At 40.8% G+C, this 15539-nt stretch overlaps 1 protein-coding gene across 2 annotated transcripts in view; it reads left to right on the top strand.

Annotated features, from left to right (window-relative positions):
- COL17A1 (collagen type XVII alpha 1 chain) overlaps positions 1-15539 on the top strand; it is an 80653-nt gene that overhangs the window by 44281 nt on the left and 20833 nt on the right. Inside the window, exons 29-40 of one of the 2 annotated variants that reach the window (XM_061636075.1) lie at positions 751-786; positions 1216-1287; positions 3037-3063; positions 3781-3816; positions 4625-4660; positions 4764-4844; positions 5715-5750; positions 7589-7672; positions 10414-10458; positions 11401-11442; positions 13930-13962; positions 15124-15192. In XM_061636075.1, the coding sequence (XP_061492059.1) occupies positions 751-786; positions 1216-1287; positions 3037-3063; positions 3781-3816; positions 4625-4660; positions 4764-4844; positions 5715-5750; positions 7589-7672; positions 10414-10458; positions 11401-11442; positions 13930-13962; positions 15124-15192 (597 nt within the window). The remainder of the gene's footprint in view (positions 1-750; positions 787-1215; positions 1288-3036; positions 3064-3780; positions 3817-4624; positions 4661-4763; positions 4845-5714; positions 5751-7588; positions 7673-10413; positions 10459-11400; positions 11443-13929; positions 13963-15123; positions 15193-15539) is intronic. The other variant, XM_061636076.1, reaches the window with a different exon arrangement.

Below are 15539 nucleotides of genomic sequence, written 5' to 3' on the forward strand. Positions count from 1 at the left end.
AAACTGTATTTTGTTAAAGGTCCTGAGAGTTGTTAGGAAACCCCTATTCCCCTCACAGAGCTACAGTTGTTGAGACTGGTTTATCAGTTAATCCCTCTTCCCAGGGAACCCTGGGAATTGTAGCTCTGTGAGGGGAATAGAGGTCTCCTAACAACTCTCAGCACCTTTAGCAAACTGGAGTTCCCAGGATTCTTTGAGGGAAGCCATGACTGTTTGAAGTGACATGAGGCTGTTGTAAATATGTAGTGCAGATGGGGTGAATCACTGATAAGATTTGCATGTCTCATTAAACCATGGAGTATGGGGGGAGCACCACAAGTGCTTTTGGGCACCAGCATGCACCAGCATCCTACTCATTCACTTATCTACTATATATTTTGGAAAGTCTGTCTGTTTCCTATGCATTTGGACATCTCACAATATATTATAACCATATTTTGCATGGTGGTCTCTGAGATCAAGGAGCAGGTTCTTGTCTATCTTTGGATACAATTGGATACCATTTTGAATCAAAGTTTGCACTGTTTTTAACTACTGATTTCAAAACTGCACTGATTTTTGGGTTTCTTAGAATTCCCAAGTAATGCAAGGTAGGAGGCTGCTAGTATATAACATAACATATATAAATACAGCCAAAAGTAACTGAACTTTAAATAATTCTATTGTGTATATATTTTCTAAAAAAATATGGCTTTGGATTAAGTAACTAATACGATATATAACTAACTAATGGACTCTTACTTTTTATAGGTCCATCTGGTCCAGATGGGCACCAAGGCCTCAGAGGTAAATTATTGTTTTCTGTTTCTTTTCATGGCAGGCAAAAACATAAGAAAAATAACGCCAGATGGATCTGGACATGGATGTACAATGTTCCACTACCATATTCTTTTCATCATCGTATTTTTTTTCTGGCAGCAGTGTATTTTGCATTCCACCAGCATAGTAGGCCTTCTACAAAATCCTGTGCTCCCTTAGCTGGTGGACCTTGAATATAGCATTGCACCCTTGGTTGCTTATATGCATTTGAATATTTTAGTTTCTATCAATGTATCAGTTTGGGATGATTCATGGGGAAAAATAATAAATGAAGTAAGTAAATAAATGAAGTAAATAGTACAGTTCTCTTGATCTGGCTAGCTCTGCATTTCAGTGGGCATTGCTAGTGCATAAAGTCAAAATACTAATTGTCTATACATCTCCATTATTTCCTAGGAGAGCAAGGTCTTATGGGATTGCCTGGCCTACGAGGCCCACCTGGACCTGCTGGAGATGCAGGGCAGCCAGGTAATAAAAGACAGACCAAACCTACCAACTGCTTGTTAAGCAAATGAACTGCCTTTGGTGAATGTTCTTGGTTCCTTGTGGAGATTACCCCTTTGCCATCGAAATGTTCTTCAGTAATAATCTTTCCACTGGGGCTGAGGAAAATCAGAACTTCATATTGGCCCTGAAGGAACATCACATAGGGAGAGGAGTGAGAGGCAGGAAGGACTGATGAGTAGAAGGCAGGTGGCTTGGTTCCCAGGGGGAAGAGTTAAAATCCTAGGGGTAGTTTAGATTTTGGAGAAGTAAGTGCAAAACTGGGAACAGGGTGCCTATGAACAGCCATACTGGGGGAGACATTACAAACCTGGAATTATGAAAAATTAATATACATATGTACAAATATGTCTGCTGTCACTTAGAAATGACAAGGCTGCTGTCAAGGGGACTTATAGTTTGTGTCATGGTTCATACATTACTGAGAATTGGGGGGGGGGAGAGAATCTCTGTGTCCAGTCCACTGGGAGTGTGAGGGGCCTCCTGACTGTCACTATTTTGCAGGAGGGATTCCAGCACATATGGAAATGTAGGTTTGCACAATCCAAGCGAATTACAGAGCTTTGTCACCCTAGCACAACATATCCACCTCTTAAAAAAAAACCCCAAAACAGACCTTTTGTGTGGAACAAATTAATAAATGATTAACATGAAGATTTATAACCTCTGTGCACACAAATCAGGATGAATGCTCAATAAGGACCAGACATAGTCTAATCTCTGTGTAAGTCTTGTGCAAGCAAATCAGGATGAATGTTCAATAAACAGGTTGTCTGGAGGAGCCCTGAGATCTACATCTCCCAATCACTGTGTATTAGTGGCAAAGCTTCAGTATATACATAGCAAACATGACTGCTGCATAAAATGGGTTATTTGAGATAAGGAACAGCAGTAGTCAAGAAGAATAAAAAGTTCAGATGGTAGAAGAGGTAGCATGGAGTAAAAAGCAGAAGGACATAAATAAAGGGTGATGAGAGAATTGCTAGGGCTGGAGTCGTGCAAAGTGCCAAATGCAAGGACTAGGAAGAAATTCATGTAACTAAAATGCAGCCCTTCGTGAATTTTAAAAGTCCCGATTCTTTCCATTGCTGAAAGGCAAGCTAGGCAAGTGATAGAGTAATCAAATTATCATTCCAGGTCACATGAGTAATGGGGCATTCATTTCATCTGAGGTCACAATTCACTGAGATGTCTTGTTTGCAGACTGGTGGTCCTAAGCTGGCGTAGAGTCTTAGGGAAGGGAATTGTACTATCATAGCATAAGAAAAGAAATAAATTGCTTTGCAGAGGAATTCTGCATCAGCAAAACATAAAGGAAGGACAAGTGGGAGGACATTGCAGTTACTGCAGCTAAAGATGACAAATACATGAAGGAAAGTTTAAGCAAATAGGCGCAAAAAAGAAAGGGCAGATCTTAGACATGCTGTGAAGGACTTGGCAATGGCTTCTAATGGTATATTTTTAGGACCCACTCTACTTTTATAATTGTAATAATGTTGCTTTTTAAATTGCTGTAATCTGTCCTGGGACCTTAGGCTGAAGGATGGGTAATAAATTATTGTTGTTGTTGTTGTTGTTGTTGTTAATTGGGGAGAGAACTGAATGACACTGTTGAATCAGCTGAAAATGCTGAAACAAAATGATCATGGGTGATAAGTTGTTGGATTCCAGAAAATTCCTAAGCTCTTCACATGTTTGCTATTATTTTCCTAGGTCTCACAGGACTTCAAGGACCACAAGGTAAATACACTGTGTGTGGAAAAAGAAAAATGTTTAACAGGTATCAGACAGACACTCAAAATGTTGAATTTGGTGGGGCAGATCATTTTAGGTACTTAGTGGGAAACTATTATTGGTTAATGCACATAAGTTGTAACTTATGTGTGGTGGCAGATGTGCCACATGGAGAAGTGACCATCTGTTCCAACTGGCTATGGAAATTTACAGAAGTGATGAGCCTAGTAATACCAGGATAACCACATGATTAGAGGCTATCATTAAATGTTACATTGACTAGATCTTCTTTAGTTGTATATTGCCTTGTGAGGGCTATACCCCAAAAGGTAGAATATAAATGAAACAAAATAAACAAGTAAGTAAGCAACAGCAGCACCTCCATGTGTACTTCTGCCAAGTGGTTCATTCCAAGTTATCCATTCAAAATCTCTGAGACTGTGGATATAGATTGCACACCAGGTATTGGGGGACTTATAGATATACACAGGAAGGTGTTTGGATATTTATGAAAGAATCTGGTCATTTGAAACAAACAAAATAAATGCAAGTTGCCCCTTGCAATGGCTAGGAAAGGATGTGTGTGAGAGAGACGTATGTCTTGCAATGAAGGAGCTTAGAATACATAATTCTGTATGGTCCAGCTTTATGTAACTGACAACACATTATACTGTGATGTACAGCATTTTTTCATTCTGAATTGTAATTTTTAACTTTCTTCAGGACTCCCAGGCAGTCTAGGCCGACCAGGACCTAAGGGTGCGTACAAATGTGTATTGGATTTCCCTATTATTATCTGTAGGCAAGGCTCTTGTTCATATATTCAAACCAGGGATACACTGCAATAACCTGGCACAAGCCCCTCCTCCCCTCCTCCACTATGCAATTAGCCTGCAATCTGGACTTGGCCCTCTATGTGAGTTCCTGTCCTGATCATGCAGAGACTCCTCTTTGTGTGATTACCTTTCCTAAAACAAAACCCCCAAAACAGGCAAAGAATCATGCAAATCAGGACTCTGGGGGATCTGGTGCTACTGTGGAGGCCTCTGCTATCTAACTGACAGAGGTGACATGCCCCTTCTTCATCATGTTATTGCAGCACTGCTCAAGCTTGAATATATTTATTTAATTTATTTAGTATTTGATTTATATCCCACCTTTCCTCCCAGCAGGAGCCCAGGGCGGTGAACCACGATAAGATGAGGAGTAAGAGCAAAGGATTCCCCCTCCCCTCTGTAGACAGCCCAAAAGTACCACAGCTGTGGTATTAGATAGGGATTATGAGAAAAATGGAGTACTACTGATTGGTCACACAAACTCCTCCAATATCAGATGCATTGCATACACTAAATTCTGACAACCATATTACTAAAATACCCTAGAAGTTGAAAAAAAGGGACATTAGTGCCACTTTTCTGTCCCTATACCAGCAGTTCCCAGTCTTACTATAACAATCTTTTTGGCAAAGTATTTAATGGCACAGAGATCTAATGACTCACAAACTTCTTATTCATAATATAACTGGAGGCCTGGTAAGATCTTTTTCTTTTCTTTCCTGCTTCCACAGGTGAACCTGGAGCACCAGGTCGGGTTACCACTTCAGGTATGTGTCGCTGCTCTAGCAGGAAAAGTCTCATGCTTTATACCCTTCATGCTACCATGGCCTTTCCTCACAGAGTGATTTGCGAAACTTTTCACTGTTTCAGATGGTGGATCAACTATTTCTGTCCCAGGACCTCCAGGTCCACCAGGGGCTGCTGGACCTCCAGGCCCACCTGGTGTTTCAGGTGAGAATCCTTTGAACTCTTGGCCATTTTTACTTGTTTTTGTTCTTTATAGGGACTGAGGTACAGTGTTTTAGTTGCAGTAATTGCCCTCAGCCTGGGTCTTTAGGGCTGCCTGCCAAGACCCGCTCCCTACATGTCTCTTATTATCTGGCTGATGTTGTATTGAATAGCTGATGATGGAAAGGTATTCTTGGCTGATGCGTGTAGCTTGATAACCCAGAATAGAGGGAAAACACACACACATACCATAATGTACCAACATCGCACAAGCATTGATTTTGCCTTGATGGTGTACAGTTTTGCTACAGCTTTGTGCTGCTTCTTGGTGTTATAGCTTCAAAACCCAAGGAAATTAAACAAACCACTTTTCACAGATGATAGTCTACACATGCATTAATGTCTGTGAGAAGTGATCCTCAAACTTATTCACCAACTGCAGAGGGAAGGAATATAATGCATCCCTTTCTAGAGAGGAGCACACTGCTTCACACTTCCTTTCTAAATCTTGCATATCTAGCACAGATGGAATTGCCCACCAGTATATTTTCATTTAGGTACCTTCTGTTTTCTCTGCTCATTAAAAAAGAAAAGGCTGAAGACAGCGTATTCCAGAAACAAAGGTTGTTTTGATGGAAAGTGTAAAGAGAACAGGAAAATGGAAGACAGCACCAATCCTTTCTTTGAAACTGTTACCCTCCTGTCCTGCCAGTTGTGCAGCATGCCAGTGTCTATCAAAAACTATAGAAATTTTAATTCAGCCTTGCAGACAAGTATATTATTTGACATTTTCAGACCTTCTTCTTGAGAGTTGAAGGCAGCTGCTTTATCCATTAAGGTGATCCAACTTTTTTTCCACCCATTTATATTCAGGTCCTGCTGGCCCAGCTGGTCTTCCTGGAGCTCAAGGTAATATCCAGTGCAACCCTACCATCTGATTCCTTTATTTCTTATTCCAGTCCCTATCATCTCCCCTTGTGATGGTTTGTTCTCTGTGATCCTCATTGGCTCATCTTCTATCAGTCTCTGTGATTTCAGCCTTGCTGTTCCTTATCTCTAGAACTGCCTCCCCTTGTCCATATAGCAAATCATTACCTAGCCTCATTATTTTTTATACTTGATACTATTTTTCCTTCTCCTTCTTATTCATCTATCAAGTTGTGTTTTCTCCTTTCATGCTGTAAACTTTCTGGGCAGAGCCATGGACCAAGGGCATTTCCAGATTTTTGCTGGTTTGGTGCACAACAGTCACATACCAGTAAATTCTGGTTGCACAATTATAACTGATTGGGAGGTCTTGTGCAACAAATGCACATCCCCAAAAGATCAGACTTTTTGTGATTAAAAAGTGATGGGAAAATGCTATGGAATGTATGGAATAACACTTGTTTTGATGCAGTGGCATCTAACCTCCACACTAACAAATCAAAATTAATGGTCATTAAATAGCTGAGGTAGTCTAGTCTCTCCGCAACTAAATTCAGTTTGCTCAATAAACAGGTCTTTTGAAAGTGCCCCCAGTTGCTTCCATTTGACAACCAGCACATAGGAGATTTCCTGCTCATTAAGATGAACCAGACAGGCTCCCTTTTCATATCTTGTGTTTGGTGGGGATGTGGGAGATTGTGTTCTCTGTGGCTATGTCTAGACTTTGGAACTCCCAACCCAGGGAGGCTTGCCTTGTCCTCTCTCTGATGTTTCCTTTTACCATTTTCTGAAATTTTTTCTTTTTCTAGTAGGCATTTGGCCTGCTGAGTTGCTGATTGTTTTATTGTCACTCTGGAGAAAGAGATGGTTGGATTTTTTGAATATTGCTTTTATTGAATGTTGCTTTTATTGGTTGTCTCCTCCATCTTTTTTAAAAATGTTTTTTAAATGTTTTATCGTTTTAGTATTTGTTGTAAGCCACCTTGAGATTTTTTTTAATCAAGAGGCTGTGTATACAATGTGGATGTTTAAAAATGACATTTTCAGATACAGCATACCACAGATCTACAAGCCATGTGGTAACTGTGCCAATTCCCAAGAGAATCCTTTCTACCGTAAAAAGTAAAGTGGAGGAATATGATGAATTGTGGAGTAATTGTTGCAAAAATAAGTCTCATGCAATCTCTCACTTTTTCTTTCTTTATACTGCCTCTAACACTTTTGGTTTAGTACTAAATTGTGTAGTATGGGAAGCTGATTACCTGAATACACCCCAAGTACTATATCACATATTACAAACTTTCTACAGGTAAGACCCAAGTGATGATAACACGTACATATTCATGCAGGGATCATCACACATGTGATATCCTACAAGTGCAAGGAATCATTTTGTATGCAAGAGACCTACAGCATCCAAGCAGCCATAATGCTGTTGACATTCCTGTTGATTTAAATTACGTATAGGGAACCTTCACACACACACACCCTTGATGTTGTTGGACTCCAAATTATATCAGCCCCAGCAAGTATGATCAATGGTCAAAGATTATGGGAGCTGTAATCCCACAGCATCTGAGGTGCCATAGGCTCCCCATTCATGATTTAAAACTTTTTTTTTTACTTGGGGTGTTTCCAAATTCATTTACCTATGACTGAAGGAATCCCAGTGGTTTTGCCCTGTCCTACTCCTCAAGATCATCATTGGCATGTCCCATCTAGATTAGGTTTAAGCTTTATAAAAATGTCTAGACTCATATTAGGTGGAAACCAGAACCCGACAACTTATATAGTCTGACCTTTCTTATGTTCTGATACAGGTCATCGTGGTGAAAGAGGCCCCCCAGGTGAAACCACAATTGTGGAAACCATCAGATCAGAAGTTGGTTCTTCAGCTGCTCAAGGTAGGGAAGCCTTCTAGGCTTATGCTTATACTACTGACACTTCCTAAGAGATTGATTAGGCTTCAGAACATTAAATATGGATATCTGAATGCTATAATAGTTCAGAACCAGACTTTCTCCATCCTTCTCCCCGTCAGTTGTTCAGAATCAAACTGAGCCCTGAACAGTGCAGTTTATTTAGCATTTGGAAGACACACACACTACAACTTTGTCACTTAAGACATCCTCACCCCCTGCCTCAGCCTAGGGAAATTTTGAGATGTGACCATTCACACTTTCCCTTTTAGTTTTCTATCTTTAAAATATGTTCCATCAACTAGAGATATTTACACCAGGAACTGATGAACCAGACTGGCAGCTCCAGATTCAGCCTCTCATCATAAGGGTTTGGTTCTCATGCCACATTAAACCATAGTTAAATCAAACTATGGCTTAGTGTGAATCAGTGGAAACTGTTTGTTCTTGGCTGACTACTTACGACTCATTGTTTGTTAAGATAAACCATGCGTCCAGATTTGCAGCCTCCTGCCGAAATAAAGCACAGACACCATTCACTGAGTTGAATCATGGGGCACTTTATTGAACAGAATCAATTAGAATAATGAACCTGCAAAGGGGAAATTAAGTGCGGGAGCATTCTGATGATCCAGGCAAAACCTGCTTGCAGCTATAGGGCAACCAAACCCTGCCTGAGCCAGGGGCTGCCCTGTGCCAGACCCCAGCTCAGGCCACACCCTGAAGATGTGTAGGGGGTCCAACCCGCATCACCGCCCCCCGGAGCCCTGAAATTCCAAGCGGATGAGGCACATTGGCCCCAAAGGTGGCCCGTATTCTGCCCCTGGGCTGTATAACCCTGAGCTGCAGGCCTCTGGACCGCCTATCACCCCCAAAGGTGCCTAAAGGTGTCACCTAGCTGCCCTTTCCCTTTTAACCTTTCCCCAAACTTCTTTGCCACCGAAGGGGAACAAGCCTCTGCAAATTCAAAAGAGGGTGGGAAGCTGGCGGTGCGGCCTTAAGTGACCTTTGGCCACCCCACCCCCTTGGTGCATGCCGCATCAGTGCCCCACGTGCATGCAACCCCCCAAGATGGCGGCTCAGGCTTCAGCTGCGGCCGCAAACTCGCCCCTTAGCCCAGTAAGTCCCGGGCACAGAACGGGATTGGATGGCATGACAAGGCAGGCCATGGTTTGTTTCTGGCAGTGCGGCAGCAGCAGGAACATGCAGTAGCACACAGTTTGTTCACCAAGTTTCTTTCAATCATGATTTAATGTAATGTACACATTAGGCAATTATTTTTGCTTTAGAACATGAAACTTTTTTAAAAAAATGTTTTTCTATTTGAAACCAGGTCAGACAAAGCTAAAAATACAACTTAGTATAAAACATCTGGATTCACTGGTTTGATTTAGAGGTCATGAGATCTTGAGATAGTTTAGATGTCATTTTACTATAGACAAAGTCTCATATTCAGCCCATCCCTTTTTTATTTCTTTCATGGTCTTTTAAATTCTTCCTACAATTTATTCTGCCAGAAATTCCAAGTTCACTATCATTTCTGCTTTCCCCATCCTCAACTTTATTCCTAAAACAAAAAAATGTATGATTGTTTTATCCTCAATCCCTACCCCAAGTCTCACTCCAAGCAGGTTAAAATTTCACAAGATGATGCTCAGAACACTTTTTAGTGCCAGCTGGGTCACGTGTGGATGCTGGTGTGGAGTACAGGAAAAGAACCACTTTTAAAATTATGTGTTATATCCAACTTGGAATAGACCCAGTGAAATAAATGGACATAAATTAGTCAAGGCTATTGACTTCAGTAAGTCTACTTAGACTGCTTTCACACTGCACTTTTTATTCTGTTATTCGGATTATTTCTTACCTGGTAATTTGCGGATTATATTTGATCTGTCACACAACGTAGAAGCTAGCTGCGGAATTCTAGTGGAATATAGTGCAAGTATAGCGCTAATTTCTGTGATAAACGATACCAGAAATAATCTGTTTGCAAGGCTGGGAACCTAGAAAAGTTTTTCACTAGCTGCAGCCGCTCACATGACAGGCATCTCAGCATGCAGTGCATTCCCACCCTTTAGGCACACACAGTTTTTTTGCCTGACGAAAATTGTACCAGGATTCTGGCATAGGCACAGGTAGCAGCACCATTTCCCACACATACTCCTTTGTCTATACAACTAAAAAAAAAAAGCCAGATGCTAAAGGGAGAGGGGTTGCATGGTGACGGGACAAGATCTTAGACCTCCTACACAGTGGGGAACTACAGTCCGTATGTGTATAATGGGTGAGGGACAAAAACAAGATGTTGATCATTGCAGTCATATGAAAGATAGTTGTGCAAAATGCCAGTATAATGGCTGGAAAAACTACTGTTCCTTAACACAACAGGTACTGCAGTATGAAAGGAATTTTAGAAATCGGGACAGAAGCACTACCTTTTTAATCCATTAAACTAATGCAATCAGCCCCATGTGTGAAAGCAGTATTAGTTGGATATAACTCAATGCATGCATTCTGGTCAATTTAGCTTCTTTCATTTGATTTGCAGACACATTAGATAATGTAAGCATTTCTTCAAAACACAGGCACTATCTGGGTTCCTTTAATAGTTTAACCCATGAGATCTATTTTTTAACATCCTCTTTCTATTTCTAAAATATGTCCCAACACCAGTTATTGTCTGTACATTTAAAACCATGTTTCCATTTGCTTTTTTTGTTTAGCACTGCCAGAGATGCGAGGACCCCCAGGACCCCCAGGGCCCCCAGGTATGTACAGCAATAGTGTACAAGTGAAAAAGTGGAGGGGAGCTAGGCAGAAGTAATATGTCCTTCTAGAAGGAAAAAGGAATTTCTCACACAACCACTTTGCTATATGTATTTTTATGTACTTTGTCATATAAATACTTACGACAGCTTCTAATGTTAAACCTCAGATATAAACACCTGCTCGCTTGATATTCTTGGCAGAAAACCAGCAGTTTTCTGGCTATACTACTGTTGTTGTTTTTAAATCTAACATTTTGTAGATCATGTAGATCTGATTAGTTTGATATAAAATGAAAGTGAAGGATTCTCCCCAACCCCCCCAACGCAGATTGGTCTGAAATCATGTTTATTAGCAGGTGGCAGGAAAAAATAATTTTGTAACAACTGAGCTGCTGTTATACCAAAAATCAACTTTGCAATATCTCATATTCTATCAGAATAAAACCTTTGTAAGAGATGAGCTACTAATTCAAGAGGTTGTAATTTAACTGGTGTACAAGACAGGCTTTGCAAGTGGTACATTTAGCATTCATTAAGGAATGTGATCTTAACAAATTTAAAGATATAACAAGCCAGCTAATTTTATTGGCTGGAAACTTGAGTAATGGGTGAGTTGGTTCAGCAAAGGCCTTTTTGGCATGCTCAGACAACTTCTTTGTCATGAGGTAGATGCAGGAAATGCCTACATGTGTTGTGTCCTATCCTATAGACAGCTAGTGGTGTATCTATTCTGTAAGAGTTGAATGCTGCATTCACAGGAGTAGCTGGAGGGTGGCACACTCTGTTTGAGTCCTTATCCATGGCTGTCACATGCTCAGTAATTGTGTGAATTGACCCTAAATCTGTCTCTGTATGGAGGGAACAGAGAGGCAGCACAGAACTCTCAGAGTTACAAATGAAATAAATGGAGCCCAGTGTAATACTTTCCCCCTGTTTTTTCAGGTGCTTCTGTTCAGGGCCCACCAGGACCCCGTGGCCTGCCAGGTAAAAAGCTTTTGTGCAATTTAAGACCTTCCTTGGAGGGATTTTTCCAATGCTGCTCTATTGTTTTGGGGAAGCATAATTGTAATGCACAAATTATCTCCAAAGCGTTACTGAACAATTTATTCAATTTATGAAAACACAAGTTGATCTGCCTGTACAATATCTAGATTCCCCACCTCTTCTTCAGTAATAACTTACAAGTTCCAGAACCAGACAGTAGAACCATAGAATAGTAGAGCAGGGCAATGTTCTTTTCTTTCTTCAAAAGAGAACAGAATAGAACGAGCCCATGAAGAATAGAACAAACCTCTCTGAATTTTACAAGGAAGAGTCAGCTTATGTTGGTGTAAATAAATCTCTTCCAGAGGAAGAATACATCTATGGGCCAAGTCAATATTGATTCATAGAGTTGGAAGGCATCAAAAGACCATCTAATGCTCTCACTGGCCATCTATCCACCAGTCCCAGCCCCACACCCTGATCAGTTGCCATGAAACTACAGTATGCCACAAACACAGAGCAGGTGCTGTCTCTTCTTCAGACCAGCCTTCCCCTACCTGATACCCTCTAGATTTTTATTTATTTATAAATATATTTGTGTACCATAATTTCATTTAAAAACATCAAAGTTGTTTATGACAAGTAAAAAAAGTACAGTAAAAACCATTAAAAACGCAGTGAAAGGTCAGCTATCACAAAAAGACATCTCCTTTATTGCATAAGCCTAGTGGAACAGAAAGGTTTTCAGCAGGGGCATCAGCTCAGTTGATGATGATGTTGGACTCCAGCTCCTATCAGCCCGAAACACTGTGACAACCGATCAGGGATGATAGGAGTTGTAGTTTGGAAGGCACCAGGTTGGGAATGGTTGCTGTAGACTAATGTAATTGTACAGGACTTTGTCGATGGAATTTGCTGGCAGAGTTATGAATGAAGGTAGAATGGCAGTGTGAAAACAAAAGAGGACAAAGCCTCTGAGGCTAAACTTTTCCTGTGCTCCTAGTGAATTGTCTGGGAGCAGCAGATGCTGCAAAGTGGCTGAAGCTAAGTGGGTACAGACCTTATTAGTAGCCTGGAGGATGAGAGGTAGGGATGAAAGGATTTGTCAGTTTAGGTTCTCTCAATTTCTCATTTTTCCAATCTTAAATTTGGCTCCCCACATTTCTGCAGCAATTTGTGATTTAAAAAAAAATCCTCAAGAACATTCTTCAGAGTTTTAGTGCAAATTTCTCCTAATAAACACAGTTTGTATGCAGTTTTGACTAATGTGCACATTTTGCAAGCCATTTCTCCTAATATAAATGCATTTTTGTATGTGATTTTCACCAATATATTCATTGTTATGAACATTTCCCCCTAATATATACATTTTGTAAACATTGCTTGATTGGTGAACTGCATAGCAAAAAAAAATGTGTGAATTTCAAAGGATGGCTGTGTTTTGGTTCACATCTTGTTTCAGAAACTGTGGATTTGATAAATTTGGCTTTAAATGTGAACTGATCCAATTTCTCCCTTTTCCCTAAAAAGGAGCCAGAATGAGGCCATGTAAGAACAGGATATAATAAATCACTATTTTAAAAAAATGATTAAACAAATTGTCTCTTGCCACTTTTCAAGAGGCATGAACAAGATGTTTAAAACTGACTAGATTTTTGATCTGAGTGCTACTGACACATCAGGGGGACGAAGGCTGTCGTATATCTTAGTATGTCACTATCTGATTTTCAAGAAGCGATAAATAGAAATAGCAATTCTCAGGATGTTTTGTTCAGGTTCCTTTCCTGACCCATTTCAACCTAGAGTATGTATTCTAGATATGAAACTTAAGAAGTGGTTAAATTAATACATTGCTTTTCTGTCATTGCTCTGTGAACCTGGGATAGCTTGCAGAGTTTCTTTCATTTTCTGGGCTGCCTCCAGGGAGCTCATTTAAACTTTTCTGCCGGGAAGGAAGCTCTCCCCCCACCTTCCTACAAAAGGAGTGATAGCCTGTACCTTCTTAACAGCAACCAAGAGGCAGACTCTTACTCCTGAAATAAGAGTATCTGTGGCTGGCAGAGTCAGGATCTGGTCTAGGTCTAGTGTTGCACTGTGGGGCAGAAGGTGCTCTGAAAGTGCGTGTGCAAAGTCTATGCATGCTATTGAATCCCTGACTGTGTGCAGAGAAATGTATTTCTGTTCTCCAACCCCAAGACCATATTTAACTCAATTCTACATTGATAAAAAAATAATAAAAATAAAATTGATCTGGCACATCCACCGATAGTGGTATTGATCTTAGTCCATTCTGCTGGCCAAGGGACAAAGGACTGTGAGTGTTCTTCATCACTTCAAAAGCAGATATCTAATGGGTCTTCTTTAATTGCCTGCTCACTTGGCCTACAAGAATTGACAGGTCACGATAACTCTTTTTACATTGTGGGAACTGGGAGCTATTGATGCACTGAATTAACCTGGTTGTGTGACATGCCATCTTTCTCACAGGTGAACCAGGTATCCCAGGAGCCTCTGTGCCAGGTGAGTCTAAATGCACTCCCTTTCTTCTCTGGGGCCTTTCAGCTCAGTCCTGTGTATCACAGGAGGGCCAACTGCAGCCCACCTGAAGCTGCCTCATTCATTTCCCATCAGGGTTCCTTCCCTTTTGTTTATTTCATCCTTATTTTTCCTGGCTTTTAAACACGTTTTTCCCTCTCATTCCATGTTATATTGAAACAATTGAATGAGACAATATTTTATGCATTAAAAGTAAATTGATTTTTTTGGGGGGGGGAATCTTTTTTGGTTTTATGACTTGGGGAAAATAAGTTTTTCCTTAGCTATCTGGGAACTAATTGCTAGGCCTCTTCCAACTCTGTGTGTGTGTGTGTGTGTGTGTGTGTGTGTTTTAGCACATTAAAGTCAAAAAATAATTACTTTCACTTGCTCTCCAGAACATCTTTATTGTTTATACTATAAATAAATTAAAAAATCATCAGTGTATTTATTTGAAAACAACATCAAACCAGTAGGCCTTACTTCTCAGTAGAGCTGCCTGGGACAGGGAATTCTTATCTGAACCATCCATGGTAAAAATTGAAGCAGGGCAACCTGGATTAGTGAACTGAGAACACTTTTTCCTCTGGATGTGCTTATCACTGGCTCTGTCCACTGCTGGTACTCTGCCCTCAACAGATTTCCTCTCAGGGAGTGTGGCCCTCAACAGAAAAAGGTTGTCTGTCCCTGCTATACTTGTCTACTCATACATAAGTCCCATTAGGTTGAATGAGATTTGCTCCCAGGTAAATGGGTTGTTGCATTACACATTATGTGGTTACAAATCTAGGTTTGTCACCAAGCATACACTCGACAGGGACATTCAGACAATTCTGGACTCCGTCATGTGTGTGCTGGCATGATGCATGTGTTTTCAACTCAGTTGCTTTAAATAAAACATCTTAGATTACATCTACATCAGTCTTCGGCTACATGGTGCCCTCAAGAGATTTTGGACTACAACTCCTATCAGCTCCAGCCCTCATGGCCTATGAACAGGGATAATGGATGTTGTAGTCCAAAATATCTGGAGGTCTCCAGGTTGGTGAAGCTGGTCCAAACAATATAATGTCATGTATGACAACCTTTCCCCCCCCCCCGTCACACACACAAATGTCTCATCATCATCTCTGCCTCCTCTATTAGCAGGTGCCGGAGTTGCCATCCAAGGACTACCTGGGCTTCCTGGGCCACCTGGACCCAAAGGAGAGAAAGGTTTGTGAGGAGCATCTTGTCTGCCTGCAGAGCATCTTTTTGGGTCTTGAACTCTGGATGAGACAAAGCCTTTGGCTTCTGACATGCCCCAGTAGCAATGTGTTTAGGCAACCATTAAAAGTTCCCATCTGGGATGTATTGTAAATCATGGTGGATGGTCATTTGAAAAAATGCTTTTGCATTTCTTCCCAGAGGGCAAAAGATATTGTTACAGTCTAGGCCAGGGGTGGGGAACTTCAGGCCTGGGGGCCAAATGTAGCCCTTCAGGCCTTTTCTATCCGGCCCTTATCCTTGCTGGTATGGTTCCTTCAACTCTGATAATGCTCTTTGCTTGGCTGGAGGGAGAA

Source organism: Rhineura floridana, chromosome 7 (assembly GCF_030035675.1).
Source record: "Rhineura floridana isolate rRhiFlo1 chromosome 7, rRhiFlo1.hap2, whole genome shotgun sequence".
In the NCBI taxonomy this organism is placed as follows: Eukaryota; Metazoa; Chordata; class Lepidosauria; order Squamata; family Rhineuridae; genus Rhineura; species Rhineura floridana.